The sequence below is a fragment of the Lampetra fluviatilis genome, chromosome 35 (genome assembly GCF_964198595.1).
Source record: "Lampetra fluviatilis chromosome 35, kcLamFluv1.1, whole genome shotgun sequence".
NCBI classification, from domain to species: Eukaryota; Metazoa; Chordata; class Hyperoartia; order Petromyzontiformes; family Petromyzontidae; genus Lampetra; species Lampetra fluviatilis.
Window position 1 is genome coordinate 8,571,648 of NC_136309.1, and position 26,821 is coordinate 8,598,468.

A 26,821-nucleotide genomic window follows, 5' to 3' on the forward strand; every position below is an offset into this window, starting at 1 on the left:
CAGCATTAGAGTGAGAGTGGCGTGTGGAGTAATACCATTCCACAGACTGCGAGATTATCTATAGTCTACATGGCGACATGCTTGGAACTCCACGGAGAGACGTGGATCAGAGAGGACAAGGCAGTTGGAGACAACATACTGACCTTTACAAAAAACGTGTGGGCTTTGACCTGATATGTCCCGAGGACGGATAATGGCTGGTGATCAATACTGATGATGGAGTGGCAGAGCAAAAGGAGCGAACACACCTGAGAGCTCGTCCACCGTGGAGGTGGAACAACGAGGTCAGCTAATATGCAGGAGGCGAGGTGGATTTTTCTATCTCAAGATCATAAGAAATTGTCATTACTTAGGGAGGCCTTCATCCGGCAGGGGATAGGTTATGGCTGATTGGAAGAAAAAAATTCAGTAGCACAATGGGAGTAAATTGGAAAATATATACCAACGAAAATACCATGACACTTATACGAGAGGTATAATGCGAAACACAGTCTTGCTCTTAACATAGAAGAGTGGTGTTGTTGTCCATTGTTTCATTGCTTTGTTTTTGAAACACGTACAATGTGGACTTAAAGCTTTCGTGACTGCAGGAATTCATATTATTTGGGTCTTTCGGTAAAGTCACGTAGATTGTAAAAAAAAAAAAATTACGGTCTACCGCTTGTGTTGCGATCAAAACGTCATAGTTTTAGGTTATTTTTTACATTTTCTTTGAACCTATCTATGTGCTATGCATATTCTTTGGGTCTTTCGGAAAAGCCACGTAGATAGAAAACATTTTAATATAATAAAAATATCACGGCATTTCGATCGCAACACAAGCAATCGTCATCAGGTGAATAAATAGCGGGAGAGCTGTTGAGGCAGGATGTTCTAAAGGTTTGAGATGGGTGTAACCCAAGGGTCGTAAGCGAAGTGGGCGGGGCTAGTGATGAAATTTGCATGTAAATGTAAGATCGGGTAAATCGGAGAGTCACCTCCTTGACGACGAAGCTGCGGAGGTGGCCATTGTATTGTGAGAGATTAGCATGTCAATGTAAGATCGTAAAGCCACCACCACATCGAGCAAAACGAGCAACAGTGGCTGTGTTAGTGAGACATTTAACCTGGTAATGTAACACCAAAGAGTCGAAAATAACTACTAACATCGGCAGGTAGGATGGAAACATCACAGCCAGTTATGACTTAAACTGGTTAGTAACGTCCTTCCAATGATTGCTCAGTTTGTACCCATCTTCTCGGTTGAAATTGTGTCTGTGTTTATATATCTGGATTGCTTCATGAATTAATCTTTGCTGATAGCCAGTGGGTTTGCAGAGTACATTCGTCTTGGAAAAATCTATTTCGTGTGTGCCCACAGCATTAAAACAATGATCAGCCACGGCTGAGGTATTGATCCTACCATGTGTAGGGGTGTTAGAGAGAGAGCCCGTTATGCATGGCAGCCTATGGTAAACAAACACAGTAGGCGGGGCTACATGTGTGCACGAGCAGGTGCCCTCTGCGACGTCCGCGCCAGACACCCTGGGGGGTCGATTTGGTCATTATGATCCCCCGGGGCCCCACCCCTCAGGGAGGGGTTGGGTATTAAAGGGGAATGTATCGAAGGGCTCGGGAGTGTGGTGTTAGCTAAGAAGGGAGACGGAAGACGTCCTAGATAGAGCCCTGGTCTCCCCCTGGCACGCCGTCCTTATCAGGACCGCGCAGGCTCGAGCCAGTGGCGTGGTACCAGAGCCAGAGCCAGTGCTGGTCTGGACTCTGGGTACCGGGCCCGACTGACCAGTGTCGGGCCAAGATAGCCTCCCCTAGCCCATTAGAGGAGGACTCAGAGGCAGGCTAGGGTTAGCCTAGAGGTGTGTCCTCAGATAGACGGGTGAGGGGGCCGATACCCCCTCAGTGTGTATGTCACAACGTGTGGTGTTAAATAAACAAGTGTGCCTCCAACTCCGGTGTGAACGAGTCATAAGCGTTACTACATCTGGCGTCAGAAGTGAAACAAAATACGAACATGGATACACGCCGGACGACTCGAGTCGGGGTACCAGAGGCAGAAGACACCACTGCAGTCGGAGGGCCCGAGACGGCTGAAGATGCCATCGACCAGCCGGGGCTGGGCGCATCCACGCCACAGCAGCTGGAGGAAGGGGAGCCGTCGATGGAGGGGCTGAGGGAGGCGCACGCGAAGCTGACCGAGCTGCTGTACGCCGCAGCCGCCATGCTCGACACCATCACGCAGCTGGGGGCTGCGGGACCGCCACGGGGCAACGGCAGCCGACGATCACAGCGCCTTCCCGCCATTTCCACGGAGCAACATTTTGAAACTCCCGCCATCGCCGCAGCTGCTGTTGAGGGCGTGGCCGCTCTAAGCATCGCGTCCAACGGCGGGAGTACAGTACCTGCCGCGTCACCACCAACGGGCGGAACGTCACCACGGGTGCGACCGGCGATGCCATCGCTGGTTCGTGCCGACGCTGACTTGAGTGAGGCGGACGAGGGAGTGCGTTCTTCCTCTGCAGCCGCTGCCTTACATCAGCGGCTACCTCCACTCAAGGAATTTGTGGGCGAGGATGGCGACTGGGGCGGCTTCCAGCGGCGCTTCCTCGCTCACCAGGAGATGGCACAGTGGACAGACGCCGAGGCTCTCCGCGCGCTGCCAGCACTTCTCGACAGCGACGCCCTCGCCACTCTAACATCGGCTTCGAAGGAGAGGCGCTCCACGCTGCGGAAGGCGATGCAGGTGCTGTCGGCGGTATATGGTCCACCATCGGACTGTCGCCAACTCTTTTACGATCGCCAGCGGGGGACGAAGGAGTCGCCCCTGGCGTACCGCACAAGCCTCCTGGCACTGGCGAAGGAGGCCTTTCCACGAATGGATGACGAGGGTGTCGACGCCATGGTGACAGAGAAGATACTTTTGCTGGCGGACGACTTAGACATCGTCATTGTCGCACAGGACGATGCAGAGATGTGCTCCCTCCAAGCGGCCCGTCTTCTCCACGCAAACCTGTCCTCTCAACGACGGAAGGCCAGCAAGGCGGCGAGCGGGCGTGCCGTCGCTGCAGCCACCCTCCCGGCGGAAGAGGTTTGCGCCATCGACCATCAACGGCAGCATGGAGCGGGAGTACGGGAGGACCGGGCCGGTTCAAGCCGTCTACAACATCCATCGTCGTCACCAGCGCTTCCACGCTGTTACAACTGCGGCATCCGGGGCCACGTCGCCTCGGGGTGCCGCTCTCCTGGGCAGCGCAGGACGACACCTCAACGGGACGCCGGCCCTCGTCACAAGCTCCACCATCATAATCCGGCGAGTCGCGGCACCCCTCATGCTTGGCCCACGCACACGCCCGTCACACACTCAAACACCGCAGCGAAGGGGGGGCCAATATCGCGTACCATGGCACCAACACGCACCGCTCTGGGTACTCAGATTGAACCCAGCCAGTGGTCCGTGTTGGCCCATCGGGTTGTAGCCGCGTCGTCAGGGTCGTCGGCCGTTGTGGGCCACATCGATGGGGTCGAGGTGCGCATCCTGGTCGATACAGGAGCATCGGCGACCATTATTTCGGAGTTGATTTATAACATTCTCCCTGCCCAAAGCCGTCCTTTGATGCCTGTTAACGTGCCATTCTTTGCTGCTAACGGGGGTTCACTTGGCATCATCGGACAAATTCGTGCCCAAATTTGTGTCGGGGATATTAAATTGTCTGGGCCGATTTTTGTTTCCTCCTCGCTGGCGGTTCCGTGCCTGCTGGGGACGGACTTCCTGGCCAAAATGCCGATTAGGATATTAATCGACCAGGGATGCATTGAGCTCCCATCGGGCCGACGCATGGCGTTTCTGCCATCCCCCGCTACGAGCCGGACGGCGTTCGCGACGGTGCCGGCGTTCGTAGATAGAACGGTGCGCGTTCCTCCGGGGGCGCAAATGTTGATTCCTTTGAAACTTCGGCGGCCCTTCGCTAAGGGCATTGGGGCTCAAGGGGTTCTGTTGGGACCGTCTAGGGCCGGGGTCAGTGGACCTGATTTACTCCCGGCCCAGACCATAGTGAGAGGGGAAGGAGAACCCTTCATCGCGGTCCTCAATGTGGGCTCGCAGACGGTGGTGGTCCCACAGGGGACCGTGCTTGCTCACGCAACGCCGGTGCCCTGTGAGGAACCCGTCGCGAGTCATGTCGGCGCTGTCCCTGCACCGCGACCTCATTCGGACAGCGATGAAGGGTGGCTCGAGGCGCTTTGTGCGGGATCGACGGACCTGTCAAATTTAGAGCGTCAACGTCTTAAGACACTACTAAGGGAATTTTCCGACGTTTTCAGTCGGGATAAATACGATTTGGGCTGCACTAATCTGCTGCGTCACCATATTGATACGGGTGACAGCGCGCCAATACGCCAGAATCCTTTTCGGTTGAGTCCCGCCGAAAAGGACCATGTCAAATCGGCTGTTGATGACATGCTAGCCGCCGACATCATTTCTCCCTCCAACAGCCCTTGGGGAGCGCCGATCGTCCTGGTTAAGAAGCAGGACGGTTCGTTGCGGTTTTGCGTTGACTTTCGGCGCCTTAACAAAATTACGGTTGCCGACGCATACCCGCTCCCACGGATGGACGAATCGCTTGACGCCTTGGCGGGAGCGCGATTCTTCTCCACATTGGACTTACTTTCGGGATTCTGGCAGCTTCCTCTGGACGATGATTCAAAGCCTAAAACTGCTTTCCGTACTCCGCACGGCCTGTTTCAATTCAACCGGTTGCCGATGGGCTTACACTCAGCGCCGGCAACTTTCCAGCGGTTGATGGAATTGGTTTTGGCTGGATTGCAATGGGAGTCGTGCCTGATTTATTTGGATGACGTTATTGTCTTTGGCAAAACTTTTGATGAACATCTCCAGAGGTTGCGGGCGGTTTTCCTAAAGATGCGGGCTGCTAATTTGAAATTTAAGCCCCAAAAATGCCATTTGTTACGCGAGTCGGTGCGTTATTTGGGGCACATCGTGGGACGCTCAGGTATTTCTACCGATCCCGCCAAAACGCAGTGTGTAAGCTCCTGGCCGACTCCCACCTCAGTGGGAGAGGTTAGGAGTTTTATTGGGTTTGCGTCGTATTATAGACGCTTCGTCGCTAATTTTGCGACTATAGCAAAACCCCTACACGCTTTAACATCAAAAGGGGTTCGGTTCTGCTGGGGTCAGGAGGAGGAAGCTGCTTTTTGCTCCCTTCGGGACGCTTTGGTAAACGCTCCTCCCCTGATTTACCCTGATTTTTCAAAACCATTCTTGCTCGACACCGATGCGAGCAACACGGGTATTGGGGGCGTGCTCTCCCAGGTGGTTGACGGCGTGGAACGTGTGGTTGCGTACGGCAGTCGGGTGTTGTCTCCAGCGGAGCAACGATATTGTGTCACCCGTAGGGAACTGTTGGCAATTGTCCATTTCATCCAACAGTATCGCCCATATCTGTACGGTCGGCATTTCACCGTCCGCACAGATCATGCGGCACTGCAGTACGCCCTGAGGGTTCAACAGCCATCGGGACAATTGTCCCGATGGTTGGAGGTCCTCCAGGATTACGATTTCCAAACCACATACCGTAAGGGCGTTCGCCACACCAACGCGGACGCTCTGTCGCGCTTGCCAACCACCTCCGAGTGTGCATGCCTCCTGGGGTCTGGACGTTGCAGACCTCCAGGGGACACATCGGTTCCTGTCTTGGCGGCCGCCAACGACGACGATACAGTAGTTACTAATTCGATCGAACAACAGGGCAAAGATTCCCTGTTGGGGTTGCCCGTCATTGACTGGGGGCGCCTCCAGATGGAGGATGTGTCCCTCCTCGGGTGGCGACGTCGCGTTGGCGGTGCGGCGGGGGGAAAAAGAGGTGGTTCCGACGCATGGGAAATGTGCCAAGGCCTGCTGATGCATTGGGACGGGAAGTCGCGTCGACATCGGCTGGTGGTCCCTACTGGGTTGCGGGGCAGGGTGGTATGGGCCGCTCATGAGCGCCTCCTACACCTGGGGACCCAAAAGACTCTCGCCTTGCTGCAACTTGATTTTTATTGGCCTGGCATGACGAGGGATGTTGGGGATTTGTTGGGATCATGCCCTCGATGTGCACAACGCAAACCGCCGGCACGGGAGTCTAACCCGCCCTTGCAATCGATCAAAGTGTCCAGGATAAACGAGCTGGTCGCTCTGGACATTTTGGGACCATTCCCCGCCACCCCCAGGGGGAATAGATATTTGTTGACTGGTGTCGAGTATTTTACACGCTGGCCTATGGCCTGGCCTCTGGCCAACCAGTCGGCAGCAGCCATCGTGGAGGCCTTTGTTCAGGGTTATGTCCTGGACAAAGGTGCTCCGGAGAGGCTGCTGACCGACCAGGGCAGAAATTTTTCCGGTAAACTACTCAGACAAGTCTGTGATCTCCTGGGCACAAAGAAAATTCGGACCTCCCCATATCACCCACAAACTGACGGGATGGTCGAACGGTTGCATCGCACCATCACGTCCATGTTATCACAACAAGTTTCGGACTCGCAAACGGATTGGGACCTACAAATTCAGGGGGTCTTGGCGGCGTACCGGATGGCACCCCATGCAGCTACGGGGTTTTCTCCCTTTTACCTCATGTACGGCCGAGAACCAGACCCGCCTGTTCGTGCCCAGTTGCAGATCCCCGTGCCGCAGGGAAAAACTAATCTGGCTGACCACGTTAAATTTAATCTGGACAAATTGACAGAGGCACGGGATGCTGCAATGCAAAACTCTGACCTCCGTCAGAAGGCAAATGAGCGCCTCAGATTGAGTCGAGCGCACATGCTGCAGTGGAAGCCGGGGGACAAGGCATGGCTGCACTGCCCCCAGGTGCCACTGGCAACCTCCTCTAAACTGGTGCGGCCGTGGCGGGGCCCTGTGGAAGTGGTGGAGGTGTTACGACCGCAGTGCGTGCGCATCAAGTGGGGGAAGCGGCGATGGTTCGTGCACCCCTCTAGGTTAAAACCCTTCTCTGCGGTACACAATCACACTTCACACGCGCGTGGCCAAGCATGTGGGGGGTCGGCCGACTCGCTGGGTCCGTCTCCGTCGCTCTCACCTAATGCCTTGCCGGCTGTGCCACCTTCAGGTGCATCAGGAGTGACGGGCTCACGCCCAATCACCCCTCCTGTGGATACCGAGGGTCACGCGGAGTCGGATGAATGCTCACCCCAAGACGGACAATTGCCACCTGATGGTCCGCCACACGCGGTTACCCCGTGTGAGGGGCCCGCTGCAAGGACGCGCGCTAAAATGCGCAAACTGTTGTGAGGCCGGAAAATGTGTACATAGCTGTTGTGTTCATTGGATGTTGTGTGGGTGGTGTGTTCCCCACTCCTCGGATGTACATATGTTGGCTTCACCGTGTGTTGTGTGTGCGTGGTGGGTTCCCTGCTGATTGTATATAGGCTGTTTTTTTTTACGGAATTCGTATTTATTCGGGGGGGGTGCGACGGGTTGTTTTCTCATCTTGCTGTTGCGTTCTTGTTCTGGTTCCTGTTATTGTTCAAAAATAGTGAGGCACACGCGCGGTCAGGGGGTGAAGGCACCTTTATTGTCAAATTTTTGTATGTTGGCAGCCGGGACGGCTGCATGCTATGCGGGGGGGAGTGATGTAGGGGTGTTAGAGAGAGAGCCCGTTATGCATGGCAGCCTATGGTAAACAAACACAGTAGGCGGGGCTACATGTGTGCACGAGCAGGTGCCCTCTGCGACGTCCGCGCCAGACACCCTGGGGGGTCGATTTGGTCATTATGATCCCCCGGGGCCCCACCCCTCAGGGAGGGGTTGGGTATTAAAGGGGAATGTATCGAAGGGCTCGGGAGTGTGGTGTTAGCTAAGAAGGGAGACGGAAGACGTCCTAGATAGAGCCCTGGTCTCCCCCTGGCACGCCGTCCTTATCAGGACCGCGCAGGCTCGAGCCAGTGGCGTGGTACCAGAGCCAGAGCCAGTGCTGGTCTGGACTCTGGGTACCGGGCCCGACTGACCAGTGTCGGGCCAAGATAGCCTCCCCTAGCCCATTAGAGGAGGACTCAGAGGCAGGCTAGGGTTAGCCTAGAGGTGTGTCCTCAGATAGACGGGTGAGGGGGCCGATACCCCCTCAGTGTGTATGTCACAACGTGTGGTGTTAAATAAACAAGTGTGCCTCCAACTCCGGTGTGAACGAGTCATAAGCGTTACTACACATGTTTCAGATCCGCCTTGTGTTCACAAACACGGTCTGAGACATGTCGCTTAGTTTCCCCAATGTTATTACTACCGCAGGCAAAGCTTAGTTTGTAGACACCGGGGTATTGCATGTCAGGGATCACATCCTTCACAGATGGGATCAGATCACGAATTTTACGTACGGTGATGAATCGGACCTGTTTTTGGAAATCTTTGTGGTGACCCCTGCTATGTATGGCAAGGTGATGGTTTTGATTGGGTCCTCAGATGGTTCTTGCCCAAAATATATTTGGTATAATCAGCTGTTATTTAAAGTTTTAGCAATGCAAATGTATACAACTTTGCACAGTATTGCTGTAACAATAGAATTAAACATGACAAAAAATTCACAATAAAATTACGGGAAAATGTCAAAACTGGGTGGTTTTTAACTTTTGCCGACAAAACTGGATCCCAAATGTCAAAACTGGGTGGTCTTGGAAAACGACAGGCAAAACAGGGTGGTGCTTTTTGATATGACAAAACTGGGTGATGTTCAATGTGGACAAATGTCAAAACTGGGTGAAGAAGGTGTACGATTTAATGTATCATTTTGTACACGTTTAGGTCCTTGCGTTATTCATCCATATGTCGCCACAGATTTAGAGCGTTCCAAATGATGTTTCTCGTGGCTCATGTTCCATACCTTGCACCACAAACTTCCCGTTTGCATACTGGCACAGTGTGCCAGCTCGCTACTACAGTAACACTTACTTGCCATATGTATACTGGCACAGTGTGCCAGCTTGCAACTACAGTAACACTTACAGCTCGCGAACATACCCTAACTTGCCATTTGTATACTGGCACAGTGTGCCAGCTCGCTTACTTGCCGTTTGCATACTGGCACAGTGTGCCAGCTCGCTACTACAGTAACACTTACTTGCCATATGTATACTGGCACAGTGTGCCAGCTCGCTTACTTGCCGTTTGTATACTGGCACAGTGTGCCAGCTCGCTACTACAGTAACACTTACTTGCCATATGTATACTGGCACAGTGTGCCAGCTTGCAACTACAGTAACACTTTCAGCTCGCGAACATACACGAACTTGCCATTTGTATACTGGTACAGTGTGCCAGCTTGCATGCTACACCTACTACAGTAGAACAACGGTAGATAGTGTTTGCGTCGAGAAGTATGGTGCTGCACACTTAAAACAAAACATGTTTGTTACATATATATAAGGGAAAATGTCAAAACTGGGTGGTTTTTAACTTTTGCCGACAAAACTGTATCAAGTGTATTTGACAAATGTCAAAACTGGGTGCACCCTGAGTGTCCAAAACTCAAGTTTTTGGCCACCCAGGGTGCACCCAGTTTTGACATTTGGGATCCAGTTTTGTCGGCAAAAGTTAAAAACCACCCAGTTTTGACATTTTCCCATAAAATTACTCAACAACACGACCTAGTTGCAGCCTTGTGAAAGTGATAGTATATGCGGATAAAACACAAAATGGTTACCTTCATAAAATGTATGCTTCTGGAAGTATTCTGCCATTGTAAAGCCATCACCACCCACATTCAGTTCGACTTCTGGCTGTTTTTCCATCTGAAGTCCACTTCATATGGCCCTTTTATGGGATCCCAGATCATATTAAAGGGCCATATGGGGATACCCATAAATGTTTACATCATGGCTTGTACTTGTAATGCTATTCAAAGCAACTTAGAATAGGGAGCACTAAAGCCCCATACCAGGTTTTGGACTTCTCTTGGAAAATGTTGACATGCCTCCTTTTGGAAAATGAGGAAAGGGCTTTGCAGGGACACAATTACATAGCACGGACTTCTCGACTTGAATTAGTTTGATCAAAACAGCTCCCCTTTCTCCTTTCTCAGAGTATTTATTTATAACAACTGAACATCTTACTCATTTATAATTTGCGGTCATATAACGCAATGGCTATTATAGTGGTCCATGTGACAGAGCAATTAAAAAAAAATTGGCGTGATTTTGGACTGATTGATACTTCTTGAATTTCGACCACTGAACAAGACATTTACCATGGCTCCTGCACTTACTATCGTGAAAGTAGAATTTTGGGAACATTTCAACATAATTGTCAATTTCAACTGAATTCAAGCATTTTATGTTTTGCCTGCTACTGTGGCCAACAGTCTCGTTGCAGCAATATCTTACAATGTGCGCGACAAGCAATGCTCAGTGATGTAATTGAACCAGCTGTGGTATTTACCTAGGTCCACTCTGGATTAAAATTATCACCGTGTGCCAACAACCACCAGTGATGGGTTAACAGATGCTGCCAGGAGTATCGTTGACCCATTTTATAGTCTCTGCTATCCTTAAGAAAAACAAGTGACTGCACATTAACCGAACGAAGAGCAAAGGATGTGTACCTTTGTGGTCATGCTTAATTTTTTCGATACTGACCTCTAAAACCAACACAATGTTTTACTACATGTACTTGTATATCTCAAGGATTTTCATGTTAGCCTGTTCTTAATGCCATCTGGACCAGTCTGGATATTGTTCATAGAATTAAATTGACACCATTTTCATCTCACCTTATTTAGTCCCAAACTTGTACGTAAGATTATCAGAATGCAGGTTACAATAATATAGGATTATTATGGATAGGCGTACATTGTACTCCAGTGATAGTGCCCTACGCACGTAAATCTTCACTTCTAGCCAGCGCAGCAGTGTTTCCGAAAATATCGAGTGATAAATTAAGCCCTGACGTTGGCACAAAGTACAGCCGCTCCATGCTGATACGACCCAGAAGGGCAAAAACACGTGTATATTTATATTAGCTGCTTTGAGCGAATCACACGAAGGATGCTTTGTGCTTGCAGGCTGGAACGATGGTAAGATCCGAGCGTTCACACCAGAAAGTGGGCGGTTGATGTACATCATCGACAACGCGCATGGGATGGGAGTGACCACAGTGTCCCTGACCGGTGACTGCAAACGGATCATCAGCGGTGGAGGAGAGGGCCAGGTCAGGACCGTTGCTCTAATTGACCTCTTTGTGCTATTTCGTCTCTGATCATTTTCTGTCATCAACAAGCAGTGGCAAAAGCCTCTCTCCAAATTGTTTCTAGCCCACAAATGACACTTTACGTCTGAAGGACCTGAAAAGGTCCCTCTTATTAAGCTGACCATTGGAGTGGATTTTAGATACAAACATGAGAATATCTGTTTCATGAACTGACTTCATGCCTGCAGAGCATTATGTCAACACCACCGAGTTATTTTCTTGGGCATCAACCAAGGATGAAGATTATCATTTGTAGCAAATATGGTGGTTTCCACCAGGTCACCAAAAAGTTTTCATTGTAATCAATTGAGTCCTACATACATACATACAGTATAAAACACGATGACACGCAACATCGTGATACCTGACAAGAGAAGCCTGTAAAGGCAGGACTAACATTGCTTGGCCCTTCTCCGTTGTGCTGTGAGCGTCTGTGTCTGCATGTAATTCTAGAAAGAATCCTTTGCTTATTAATTTAATGGCACATTGGACCGTATCATGGACCATTGTGAATCCCTGAAATTCAGCAAAGGCATTGAAGACATCCGTTCAGCTTCTGGCAAGGCTTTGCTTTTGGCCACCAGACATGAACGTGAATGTATGCGTTGCTATGCAAAAAGCCACATGCAAGAATAGCTTTTAATAGTGCAATTGTGATATATAGTATTTTGTTCATTATGATACTGATGTTAATAACAATCATGCACTAAAGGTTGGGAAATAAAGTGTTTTTTTCCTGCGGACGTTGATTATGAATAATATTGGTCGCGAAAGCCTACGTGTTAAACTGAGTGTGGTTTAACCTGTAGGAACATAGAAGATGTATAGTATGAACTGAAACTGTAAAATACATACTGTTTCTTACCTACCATATCATCACAGCTATGAGTGGCACAGCAACACTTTTTTTTCCCTAAAATTATTAGGCACTTGGCACCATCTATAATTTTTCTGTCATCCCTTGAAGGGTATGTGTTTGCTTGGTTGTTGATAAACAAGGCTACTTTAGGCATTTCAGCATATACGCTTCGAAAGTTAATTCTTCTTTTTATTCCATGTCGTGCAAATGTAATTATAGTGAATATACAGCAGTGTGATATACATTAGGGTGGGTAGAATAATACATAGTGTAATATTACAATGTATAAGGTGGTTTATAGCAATACAGTATATAATTAAATGTTGGCTTTGTCTATGGCAGTATATAGTACGGTGTCGACTCGTGTAAGAGAATAAAGTTTAGATGGAAGCATATTATATATATATGTTTTTTTTTACGACGTAGAATTGTAATGTATTACTTACTGTTAGTAACTCAGCTTATTGTAGAGTATATTTAGTATACTGATGATACTATGTAGTTTATACTTTAGTTGTTTACGTGGTGGTTTTAGTTACTGCAGCTACATACTATTAACACTCCTTCCCTTTATTAATGCTACCCCTATCCCCTCCCTTTGATGCTGCTAATCCTGCATAATGCACGGGCATAAGTAGTACTATTCACATACCTGCATTTCCCATATCCCCTCCCTTTGATGCTGCTAATCCTGCATAATGCACGGGCATAAGTAGTACTAATCACATACCTGCATTTCCCATATCCCCTCCCTTTGATGCTGTTAATCCTGCTTAATGCACGGGCATAAGTAGTACTAATCACATACCTGCATTTCCCATAAATATGCTAAATTCCTCTTGATATGCAAATTATTTTGTCAAGGCGCCCTTTCCCCCCCTTCCAACCAAGCTTATATATATGCTCCAAGCACGTGTGCTGTTTCATTCAGACGCTGTCGCCTCGACAGACCTGGTTTTCACCTGAGGACGGCTGCTTGCATTGTGGCCGAAACGTCATGAGAATTATTTTATTATGTTTTATTTTTATTATTTCATTACTTCCCGTCCACGTGACTTTACCGAAAGAACCAAGAAGATGAGTGGACATCAGTGATGAAAAAAATATCATTCGCAGGTGCTAGATGGATAGTTTCATCGCAAGACCGTGAGAGATGGCATCAGCTTATGGATGCCTTCATCCAGCAGTCGCTTGATCATGGCTGATGATGGTTTGTGGGTCTGGTCTCTCTTGTTTCTTCCCATATGTGGCAACACTGAAAAGAGGAACTAATCACGTGCCATGTGAGACCCTCCATAAGGATAATGTGATTCAATTGAAGCTTTTATGGATAAACTATTAATGTTATGTATGTAAGTTGAACTTATTTCAGACTAGCCAACCGTGTTAATCAAATGTGCAGGTGAGGGACAACAGTTTTAACGAAATCAGTTTTCAATCTAGGTTTAAAAGTGCATAGCTGCAGTGGTTTCTTAATATTGGAAGGACAAGCATTCCAGACGGCCACAGAAGCACATCTGGAAGCGCACGATGCCGTAACCATCTTTGTTCGATGGTTAGCCACACGCTGCTGTGAGAATGACCAGAGTTTGCATGATGGTTCATGCTCCTAGGTTCGTGTTTGGGAGCTTGGGACCCAGAGTCAGCGGCTTGTGGAGGCGATGAAGGAACACAAGTCGTCCATCAGCTGCATCCGCCTGAAGCACAATGACAAGGAGTGTGTGAGTGCCAGTACTGATGGCACTTGCATCATATGGGATCTCGAGTGAGTCATGAAAATGGACACACATGGACACCCACAACCAACCAGTTATCATTATTACAAATTGATGACATCACCACTATGATTTTCTAACTTGTTTTCCTGTAATGAATGCTGTGTGGATACTGTTGATAATATGGGGGAAAATTGAATGGTAGATCGAATTGGTTAGAATTCAAAGCAACAAATTTGTGGATTATCAATAAATAAATACCCATTTTGCAGGCAAACTATTACCATGTTCTTCTTAAAAATATAATTATTCCTAATGGTTTATAACCATATGAAAGAAATCTCGAATAAAATTAGTTCCTTTGTGATTCGTAGCCTCTGGATGCAAAGACAAAGACCTGAACAGCATGTTGGGGCAAGTTTTGTTAGGGAGCTCCTATGGAGGCTGGCACAGCACACGCGGTGGGTGGCCAGCATTACTCCCTGCTGCCTTTGTACTCACTTGAGGTTGAGTCGACCTAGGGGAGGCCCAGGTAATCTTCACTGGTTTTAGCTGTAAGCGGGAATCGAACTCGGATTGGCAGGCTTGTAGCGCAGAGCGCTAACCACTGGGCCACCGTTCCCCTCTCTGGATGCAAACACACATGTGCCAGCATGCATATATTCCGTTTCAGGCTTCTAGATCCTCTGAAACGTTATTGAATGCCAAACTGCTCTCTTCTGGGAATTATAAGAAAAAACATTAAAGTGTCTCCAAATGAATAAATATGCTACAGGCGTATCTCCAGGACTTAATTTCTCACAGACTATTTTCTGGGGCCCTCTAACCCCCTAGATACCAGCCCGCTTTATCCATCAGTGCCAGGTGCAAGGGTGGGGGGCAGGGGGGCGATATATCAGGAACTTAGCCCTGGACAGCTCCATTTAGATTGAAACTCTGACTATCACCATATAAGCTAATAGCTTTATAATTTATGCTTCCATAAACGATTCTTTACTTTTTTTAGAGAGTCTCGACATTATGAGAGTAAGATATATTGATTCACTGTGCAAATTCATATCCTTGTTCAAGTGATTATTCTACATTTTCTGAACAATTGCCCACCTCCTGTCCTGTCATTCTCTTCTGGCTGTCATTCTATTGCAGTTATTACGTACCTCCTGACCATTTTTAATATCATTGAATTGCGAGTGCACATTGACACTGAAAGTCTCTTTCGGTCGAGAAACTCGGGTCACACAAAAACATACAGAAAACATCTAAGGTGTCACAAATGAAAATCCTCTTTGCTTCAATATTTAAGGCACTCAACAGGCAGAATTGTTAGGAAATGCCAGTTGTTATAGATGATTGAATGGTCAATTCCCACACTTATCTCTGTGACCGTTGCAATCAATGGGATGAGTGCCACCAGGAAGGGCTTTGCAGCCATGGTGAATCACACACTAACATACATAGTGTGGTTGAACCTGGCAATTTCCTCCCATGTGTGTGATTGACTGGCAGGTATTTTAAGGAACCATGCAAATAATTTGGCGGGGCACATGGCTGAACGGGTGTAGCATATTTACAGCTTGTTGCAAGAGGTTTGTCGTTCAAGGCCAGTGACCACCTTGGTAAATGTTGTGGGTGAATTCACCAAAAATATACTTTCCTGCTTCACAGTGGACGTTAAAGGCCTCACGACGCATGGATGATGGCATCACGGGCATTTGTTTTAATTACTCGCAAATTACCTAATTGCTGTAGGCCACATAGCATCATCGTCCTCGACTGTGAGACAACTGCATCCTCTGTGAAACGTAGAACCTTCCTGATGGCCCCGTGCTTAAAGAATGGTGCAAAATACTAAATGTACGACTTTATTTAGATTTCATTACCACCCACTGCATTTTGCACATCTGAATCTGATGTTTTGCGGTAGCCAGGAAGGATGGCTAAGGGTGTCTGATGTTTCTAACACAAATGTGAGTCATGTCCATTTAGTTGGAGTCTTTTTTTAATTGAACATTCACGCAAAGCAAATTAAGAGGCCTTGCAATACAGTGGTACCTCGGTATATGTCGTTAATTCGTTCCAGAAGGTAGGACTTATACCGAAAATGACGTATACCATACAAATTTTTCCCATAAGAAATAAAGGGAAAGGAAATAATCCGTTCCAGAGTATAAGAAATTATATTTTTATGGCATATTATACATTAATGGGGTTGTATAAAATAATTTAGAAACTACTTATTACTAAAATGCATACATAAATTAAAATAAATGCATACATTAAAATAAATGGAAATAAAAATAAAATTTGACATCACTTTACCTTGCTGAGAGGAGTTGATAGCCTACGAGGATGGTGGTGAGGAAGGGGAGAAGGAGATGTTATTTTTTGGAAGGAGAGTCCCCTTCCATTAAAACTTCAGGAAGCTGAAATTATGGGGTTTTTTCTCTTTCTCTTTTCTGTCTTTTTTCTTGACTTGGACCTGGTTGAGGCTCACCAGGTTTGAGTTTTGATAAAAACCTGTCCATTGAAGTTTGTTTTTGCCTTCTAAGAATGTTACTGAAGTATGACATTGTCTGGTCATTCCACACAATACTGTTATGGCTTGTTAGAGCCGTAACAGTATTGTGTACATGGGTACTGTACGCGGTGACTCATCCCGACCCATATAACTTCTAGCAAGTGCGTCGTATCCCAAGCAAGACGTCGTATCCCAAGACATTTTTTCTCGTCAAAACAGGACGTATAACAAATTCGACGTATTCCAAAGCGGTCGTATACCGAGGTATGACTGTACTTTGTTAGAAAATGTCACTTGACAAACTCACACCGAACAAATACTAGCTTTGATGGGGCAGATATATCAATGAGATATTGTTTCAATCATAATTGAGTTATTTTTGGTTATATTGCGTCGGTGTAATGTAACTCTTTTTAACTATATCCCTCCACCATCTGACAAAGAAAATCAAATCATGTTGTCACGTGGGCAAATATGCCGATTGTTTTGGTTTATCAGCAAACCGGAGGAATGTTGAAAATCAAGCAAAATGATCACAAGTTTTAATGCCATTTCGCTGGAGATTACACCCAATGTCACCAGGTATTAACAAAATCTTAGCTCTCCATGAGAGAGCTTCCTGAAGCAGGTCCTTAAGTAGATACCAGAACATCATTAGAACAGGCATGCAGGGAAACCAGTTATTAAACCTCCCAGGAACAGTAGACGAGACGAGAATAGGTTTTCTCCTTGGAGGTGCAAGAAGATGGCAAGTTACCATTCTTGAATGTTTTTATCGAAAAGAGACCAGATGGCTAATTGGGACACTCTGTCTACAGGAAAGCCACCCACACGGATGCCTATCTAAACCAGACTCCTACCACCAGCCAGCCCAGAAAAAATCCCTCATCAAAACTCTACGCCATAGGGCTCGTTGCATTTCCAACCATCACCACCTAGCCAGTGAACTGGAGCACGTACATCAAGCCCTCAAGATGAATGGATATTCGGATCGCACAATCCGTAAAGCTGTCAACCCATCCGTTGGGAGAAAACCACCTGAGGACCCAATCAAAACCATCACCTTGCCATACATAGCAGGGGTCACCACAAAGATTTCCAAAATCAGGTCCGATTCATCACCGTACGTAAAATTCGTGATCTGATCCCATCTGTGAAGGATGTGATCCCTGACATGCAATACCCCGGCGTCTACAAACTAAGCTGTGTCTGCGGCAGTAGTTACATTGGGGAAACTAAGCGACATGTCTCGGACCGTGTTCGTGAACATAAGGCAGATCTGAAACACGGGAAGACCAATACCTCGGCCGTGGCTGATCATTGTTTTAATGCTGTGGGCACACGAAATAGATTTTTCCAAGACGAAGGTACTCTGCAAACTCACTGGCTATCAGCAAAGATTTGTTCATGAAGCCATCCAGATATATAAACACAGACACAATTTCAACCGAGAAGATGGGTACAAACTGAGCAATCGTTGGAAGGATGTTATTAGCCAGGTAAAGTCATAACTGGCTGTGATGCTTCCATCCTACCTGCCTATGTTCGCAGTTATTTCCGACTCTCTGAGTTACATTACCTTGTTAAATGTATTTACATTAACAGACAATATGTCTCACTAACATAACTGCTGCTCCCTTTTCCTCGATGTGGCGGTGGCTCTCGTTATTTAATAGGCTGAATGTTTCTCATCAACACAGCCGCTGCTGCGGGAGCCGTCTCACATTGACATGTTCATCTCTAATCTCGAGCAATACAATGGCTTATTCAGCACCGTAACCGTGGGGTTACATTAACAGATTGACATGCTAATCTCTAACAATACAATGGCCGAGATATACCTAGCTCTGCGATCTTACATTTACTTGCAAATTCCATCTCTAGCCCCGCCCACTTACCCTTGGGTTGTACCCATCTCAAACCTTTATAACCTATGGCTGCAGTCGCTCTCTCGCTATATTTCTTCCTGCCTCAGCAGTCCGCCTGCTGTATTTTTTCACCTGAAGACAATTGCTCATATTACGATCGAAACGTCGTGATTTTTGATTATTTTTCTATCTACGTGACTTCACCGAAAGACCCAAAGAGTATGAATTCCTGCAGTCACGAAAGCTTTGTCAAGATTCATACTCTGATAATATATGCATTGTCTTTGAAGCTGATTGGTCCACACCAGAGACATGTTAATGTATAACGAGTTTAATGGAAAATGAGCCCCGCCGTCGCACATGAGCACCGTCACCGCACTCACGCACAGCAGCTGCGTTAATGGAAGAGATTGGCATGTCAATGTAAACGAGTTTAATGGGAAGATAGCATGTGTGTCAGGAGACAGGGCATAGCGCCACCTCATGGGCAACACAAGCTGCGGCATTGGCTGCTGCACAGTGAGAGGCCAGCGTATCGACGCAAGAGAACCACCGTAACGGTGGCCGTGCCAGTGAGACATACAGCCTATTAAACAGCGAGAGCTACCATTCCATCGAGGCAAAAGGGAGCAGCAGTGGCTATGTTAGTGATACAACGTGCCCTATGGTGTAGTGTTTTGATGAGGGAGTTCTTCTGGGCTGGATGGTGGTGGGAATCAGGCTTTAGATAGGAATATGTGTGGGTGGCTGTCCTGTAGACAGAATGTCCCAACGAGTCATCAGGTCTCTTCTCGATAAAAACATCCAGGAATGGTAGCTTGCCATAATTTTCTACTTCCATGGTGAATTTGATGGATGGGTGTATGGAATTGATGTGGTTAAAACATTGGTCCAGTGCTGTCTGGCCATGTAGCCAGATGACGAACGTGTCATCTACGTATCTTTTCCTCAAGGAAGGACGGAGGGTGGATGTCTGGATGGCATCTGTCTCAAATTTATCCATGAAAACATTTGCTACCACTGGCAATAAGGGAGAACCCATTGGGGTACCTTCATTTTGTTTGTAGAATGTACCATTCCAGGTGAAGTAAGTATTGGTAAGGCAGTGCCTTTTCAAACTTGGTACATCCAGATTCAGTCCTTGTTGTTCTTGTGAAACACAACTGCCAGACACAAAATTGTTCTTATGAACAAAAGCAATATACATTCATAATTATATGAATGATTTACGTAGTGTTATTTAAATATCCTGATGTAACAACAAACACGAATTTAGCTAGATATGATTGAAGATTGTATCTTCAGCTCATTAGCTCACTGTACATTTATATGTTTTTGTTTCTTTAGAAAAAACTGTAATTCTAAATCAAACCTTTTGCCAAAATAAACCAAGGACATCAGAATTACGTAATTTTATTGTTTACGGTTTCACTCGCTGGCCTGGTGGCTCAGCAGCAGAGCGAACAGCTCACAATCAGTAGAAATCCCGATTGGGCTGGGGGGTTGGCTCAGCCGCTTTGTGTGGGAATATCAACAATGGCTGTCCTACGTACAGACCCACTCCCGGCCAAAGGAAAGTGGAGTGTTCACCATTGGCTCAGGGCTGTAAATGACAAATTAGCAGTCGCTCAATTCTCATTTAATCAAGAACTCACTTTGACTTGACTGTTTTCACTGAAATTCTCATAGCTGAGCTTTCATTCCAGATATGGACATGCCGATGTATGTTTGTGCGAGCAAGCATTTTTATATGCTCTAGTCTATACAATAATTCAAAGATAACAAGATTCAGAAATGCTTAGAGCAAAGATATTTTACAAATGTATGTGCATATGTTTCATTTACATACATTCTAAGGAAAGCGCACACACTTAGGACATATATATTAATCAGAGTCAAAGGTCCATTGGTAAATATGATTTTCAAGAGAAAAAACACAGGAAATGCATGAAGTCAACATACATCATGTATTGTTAGGATTGTAAGTAAGGGCATATGCAGGGCATATTTAAGTATTTAGCACACACTTATAATTTTTGAATAATGCCCTATGCCCCTCAATTGTGTGAATGTAGCTTAATATATAAACGGCATAGCCTGAAAAAACCCCAATAGGAGCCTATGCTCCCTTAATGTATACGACTAGAGCTCTGGGTTGTTTATTAGATGTAAATCCACTTGGCAATCATGCACATGTCAATCAGCTTATGGGTGAGGGCCTCGCCACGCCATGCAGGTTGTGGAGGTTATGTGACCCTACTTTACTGTTGCACACTCGAAATGAAGGACGTTGGGCAGGTGCTCCAAATCGAGGGCAAATACATTTATTGTGGTTAATCTGTAGAATGCAACAGCACGTGTGTCACACACAGTAATCTTCACCGAGTCACCATTAACCACGTGACTGGTGTACACGTCCGGTTAATCATCAACCCTGCCAGACCCCCCTCCCCCCCACAGGCCCAACTCAGTCATCACATGCTGGTGTACACACGTGCATTGCACATACGGACTTATTAAAAGAGTGGTCCATTCCTAATGTGCCATACTACCATGCTGGTGAGTGCAAGTTGGTAAAGGAGACAGCATGGCAGCTTCGAAGAAAGTGCATCAATGTATTTGTTCCACTGCCCTCTGCTACTCACCATCTAATCCCACAACCTATAACGACCTGCTGTTTATGGTGGTCTCCCACCCAAGCATTTTACAGCATTATAATATGATACAGAAAGTTACAATGAATGCAATACGTAATTTTTTTTACATTTAAATTCAAACTTTCATGTGAAATTGCGATTTTTCATGAACAAAGGTATGATTAAATGAATATTAATATTTCAGAGATTTATTTTGGGAACTCTTTGAATTTGTATTTCTTTTGGGAACTCTTTGAATTTGTATTTCTTTTTTGGCTATTTTAGAAAATTGTCAATTTGTTGTTGTTGCACAAGTCACGTTGTGTTTAGCTGCTGCAGGCAGTATGATGGGAACATGGATGAGCGAACACAGTGATATAAATTGAAACTGTACCTTTGAATATAAAATTCCAAAATGATGCATTGTATTTTGTTTTCATCTCAGTAACTTTTTAGTGCACTGATACAAAATGTTTGATATTCATGAGAATGTCACGTACATTGGGGATATTTTTCATTTTCACTTATTTTCAATACACCTGCTGCCACGTGGAACGAGGGCCAGCATTCTATCATGGTTAAGGGATTCAATAAGCGGGCCCATAATAATTTATTAGCTGCATAAATTCTGTGCGCATTTTTTGTTAATTTGCAAAAGAAATTCCCACCGAGGTAATCCCTCAAAAGGCAACACAGTGCATCGACGCTGTGCACTGGCATCCTTTGTTCGCCGGCTTGTATCTGGCATGGCATTGTCATATTGGGTGGAGTTTGTGAGGGGGCACGGGGGGGTGACGCCCCACCCAAACGGGACACCTTTAATAATTTATTTTCGGTAGTTTACAATGAAGAAAAAACTCAAATTTATTAATTATATCCACCCACGATTCCTAATGTGAGGGACAAAGCGAATCCCCCCCCACCCCAAATATATAAGTGAAACTCCGCCTATGGGTTTTTGCCACCTGACAAGTGCATGGAATTCAGGACATTCCTACAAGTGGATATCTAAAACGTTTTAAGTAACTTCAACTAGAGGCATTTTTTGTGGTATTTCTCAGAACTGACAACATTGGTGGTATGTTTCATAAATGTATTATTTGTCTGTGTGTATTGCAGGCGATTTGTAAGGAAGCAAATCGTGATGGCCAACACTTTGTTTAAGTGTGCATGCTACCATCCAGAGGAATTCCAGATCATTACCAGCGGCACGGACCGAAAGGTGTGTGCACATCGCTCGTGTTCACACAAAGTTGACAAAAGGTCGTCGTTACAAAAAAAACTTGACAAAATGTCATCATCTTCTTCACCATCATCATTCCACATCATCATCATTATTAAAATGCAGATTCACAATGCAGTGACACTATTGGAGGACAGTGATAAGTGGAGGGAGGAGCTACACACTGCCAACCCTCTGGACAGAGCCTCGCATTTCCATTCTATTCCAAAAGCATCACAAAACTTGCACAACACGCATTCTAAAAAGGCGATATATATTATCCACGAAACTCCAATACCAATAATACAGTTCCAAATCGAAACTGTAAATGAAAATGGTGACTGGGTGGCTCAAGGGACAGATGTGTGAGAAAATTATGAGTCAGCACCAATGGCATTGTGGGTTTGAGTCTCTGGTGGCCAGCCAGTGGTCTAAGCCAAACACAACAATAACTTAGTTTTTTGCTTAGAACAACTTTAAGTGCACTCTGTCTCTCAGCTTTATATCAGTTGATAATTACAGAACAAACCGTTGATTAAACATGAAAGATTATATAAACATCTTGCCTTCAGAGCATTCAGAGCCACTTGAACATATGGAACACAACATATTATTGGGGCAATTCCTTCAGCATTCCACACATTGATCTGTTGTCCGATTGCTTTTCTCGCTGCTTTAGTTCCAATACCGCAGTCGGAAAACAACACGACAAATTGAGAAACAAGATAGCACAGGAATGGGAGATAAAATACTTCCATAGGTGACAAAAAAAATCCAATGCAACTGGTATTGCCCAAACATCCCAATGCAGAAATTACTCAATTTTATATATGGGGACCATTGCTTCCAACTGTGAAAACGTGACAGGAGCCTCCTGATAAAGAGTCTTGAGACACCCTCGCCTATGGTCATGAGCTTTGGGTAATGGCTGAAAGGATGAGATCGCGGATACAAGGGGCCGAAATGAGGTTCCTCCGCAGAGTTGCCGGGCTCCCTCTCCATGATCGAGTGAGGAGCTCGGTAATCCAGGACAAGTCTCAGAGTCGAGCCGCTGCTCCTCCAGATCGAGAAGAGCCAGTTGAGGTGATTCAGGTGCCTTGTAAGGATGCCCCCCGATAGACTCCCCCTGGAACTCTCCCGGGCATGTCCCACTGGGCAAAGACCCCGGGGCTGGCCCAGGATACGCTGGCAGGACAATATCGCTTGGCTGGCCTGGGAACGCCAGGGAAAGGGAGGTCTGGATCGCCCTACTCAACATGCTGCTGCTGGGACCCTCACCAGGACAAGCGGATTGAGAAACGAACGAACAAGACTAATTGAGGCTTCATGGCTAAACCATGGTAGTAATCACAATGTGAACAATACAGATGTGAAGATAACAATGAACCTGGAATGCCGCAAAAACTAAACTTATAACGAAAAGTGGCAACACGCTTGTGCAGCATTTAACATTACAGTGAAACGAGCACATCCTGGAATGTGTCATTGAATTTGATGGGTGTTGAACACAAGGGAAGGAATTCACCACAGTAAGCTGATTGGCTTTTAACATGTGACCCTCTTAGCTCCTCGTCATATTTCCCAGAAATTTTAAAGACTTAAAATGTCCATGTACAACGTGACCAATTGAGTCTATAATTGTTCTTGAAAAAAAGCCAAATGGCATTTGTTTTCATATTTGTGATTTGCGGTATTCCCAGTTATTTACAGAATTCTATAAACGCCTGAATAATAAACTCTGTTAATCGGGCGCTATCAGGCTACAAATTGATCATTTGGAAAATGACGTGTTACCCAAAAACATGTTAATTAATTCGTTGGTATATTAACTGGGGAGGGATAGTTATAACATGTAAGCCAAGAGTAATCTTGTTCCACATGAGGGGCATCCTGGTTCAATTGAAAACATATACCTGTGAATGTGCTTCATGTGCATTAGAGGAGTAACTAATTGTGCACTTGCACACACGTATGTCTGTTAGACAGTGTGGCAATAGTTATGGCGATGCACCACTATGTGTCATACAGCCAGGACACGTTTCACGCTGGAGGTGGGTGGTGATGTGTTGCTGTAGGGGGCCACCAACAAACCATGAGTGGACACCCATAGTAGGGGGTATACGTACAGACATCAGCCTTTATTGTGGGCTATAGACCAAGATGACACCAACTTCCTTGGTGAGACAAATTAGGAAGTACCGTATAGAATTACCACACCGTCACGTGTCAAACTCCAGCCATGCATAGATTAAAGGCAAAGATTCCCTTAGCCTTAACAGACTGTTGGAGCAAATGCTGTTAGCGAGAACCTATGAAGGCCGACACGGCACATGGCCAATAGGTTAAAGAGCACACACACAAACCCACACGTGTCCTAACCGTAACTGTTGGATCAGCTTAGTGATGTAGGCAAGCCATTTAAATGGCCTGTAAACTCAACGAAAAATAACACCAATGTAAAGATTTGGGATTTGGAATTGAATTTTATCACACTCACTCACTCGTGAAATATATGTAACGTCAGGTTTTGTACTTTGGTAATTCCTCATAGAAATGTATGGGCATCCGTAAGAATTGAACAACATATGAATGAAAACTGCAATGACAAGCATGCTTACCACTGGATCACGAGGCTATTCAGTCTCATATTATTTAACAAATTACTTATTTACTACCTATTATTATTACCATTACATTTTGCAAATAACTAAAATGCTGTAATATTTTATTGATGTCGCAGAGAGGCGCTCGAGAGCTCACTCTAGTAGGGTCTAGACTAGATTTGAAGCTTTCGTGACTGCAAGGATTCATATTCTTAGGTTTTTTCGGTAAAGTCACGTATGTAAAAAAAATTTAATTAATAAAAGTAAAATAAAAAAATAAATAAAAAATCACGACATATCTCTGATCGTGTCCGCGAGCACAAGTCAGATCTGAAACACGGCAAAACTGATTCTTCCGCCGTTGCCGATTATTGCTACAACGCTGTGGGCTCTCATGAAATTGTCTTTTCCGAGACCAAGGTGCTCTGCAAACCTCCTGGTTTGCAGAGCACCTTGGTACACACCTTGGTACACGAAGCCATCCAAATATACAAACACAGACATAATTTCAACCGTGATGATGGGTACAAACTTAGTAATCATTGGAAAGATGTTATTATCTTCTTGGTTCTTTCGGTAAAGTCACGTAGAAGGGAAGTAATAAAATAATAAAAATAAAACATAATAAAATTATTCTCACGACGTTTCGGCCACAACCCAAGCAGCCGTCCTCAGGTGAAAACCAGGTCTGTCGAGGCGACAGCGTCTGAATGAAACAGCACACGTGCTTGGAGCATATATATAAGCTGGTTTGGAAGGGGGGAAAAGGGCGCCTTGACAAAAGAATATGCATATCAAGAGGAATTTAGCATATTTATGGGAAATGCAGGTATGTGATTAGTACTACTTATGCCCGTGCATTATGCAGGATTAGCAGCATCAAAGGGAGGGGATATTAACCATGCAAAAAATATTTAACTACACATATTTGGACCATCTTATTTGACAGGCACTATTCTTCAGTTACCGTATAGTTTCTTCTTCTTTTTTCACACACTGGTTTTCCTACTTTAAGTTTTACCACACATATTTGGCAAATCTAGAATTAATCCCAGCAACGTTGCAAAAGTGCTTTTTCATCTACATAACAAAGGCTCAGTCCCATTCACAGCAGCCGCACCTTTACATCAGCCGCACCTTAACAACTCTTAGAACCTCCCAGTTCAACCAGTCTACACAACAAAGACTCATTCCTGGCAGCGGTTTCAGCCTCACCACCTCTACATAACAAAAGGCTCAGTCCCATTTACACACACCTTTACATCAGCCTCACCTTAACAACTCTTTTCAACCAGTCTACACAACAAAGGCTCATTCCTAACAGCGTGCTTCAGCCTCACAATAATAATATCCAGGGCCTACCTTGGCTCCATCCACCCTCAACCAGTATATATACAAAGACTGTTTTCTTGGAATTTCTCTTACTTGATACAGCTATCGTGCTGTGACGGTTCCACCTGAAGACGGAGGCTTGTGTTGCCTCCGAAACGTCGTGATTTTTTATTTTATTTTTATTTCATTAATTTTAATTTTTTACCTACGTAACTTTACCAAAAAACCTAAGAATAGGGTCTAGACTGCCAGCGGTTGCTTGAGCAAGGAAATGTGGGGCACCTCGAGATTGATATTGCTTTTCATCTCTTAATTTCCATCAGTAGGTGTTCATTAAACCTTTACTGCACAACATGTCTACTATGATCACGTAAACTATTCAGAACATCTCCATCCAATGATAACAACTCCGCTCTCATGGAGGGAATATAGGGGGGCGTGAAATGGGTTTGCAAGTGCCTCGGGGAAAGTTTTTGGTCTGTAATGCGTCGCCCTTTGTGTCTGGTGTGCGCGCTTCATAGATCGGGTTCTGGGAGGTGTTTGATGGATCCCCCATCCGCGAGCTGGAGGCCTCGCAGTCTGGATCCATCAACGGCATGGATGTGTCACCTGACGGAGAGTACTTTGTAACAGGTAGAATGTGTCCTGCTCTAGTACTACAAGCACTACATCGCATCCACTCTCTGGAGCAGCAGACACATGCTTAAACGTAGACCATTGCGCATGCCACTGGTTATATTGTACATGTTTATATATTTATATAAGCTACAAAATATTGATTATAGGGGAATATTAGGAAAACAATGCTTATTTATTGAAGCCCTTT

The 26,821-nt window shown here is 45.7% G+C and overlaps 1 protein-coding gene across 1 annotated transcript in view; it reads left to right on the plus strand.

The window, feature by feature from the left end:
* CFAP52 (cilia and flagella associated protein 52) overlaps positions 1–26,821 on the plus strand; it is a 76,517-nt gene that overhangs the window by 43,011 nt on the left and 6,685 nt on the right. Inside the window, exons 10-13 of the mRNA XM_078872898.1 lie at positions 11,058–11,203; positions 13,715–13,866; positions 21,958–22,060; positions 26,517–26,628. Coding sequence (XP_078729024.1) covers positions 11,058–11,203; positions 13,715–13,866; positions 21,958–22,060; positions 26,517–26,628 — 513 coding nt within the window. The remainder of the gene's footprint in view (positions 1–11,057; positions 11,204–13,714; positions 13,867–21,957; positions 22,061–26,516; positions 26,629–26,821) is intronic.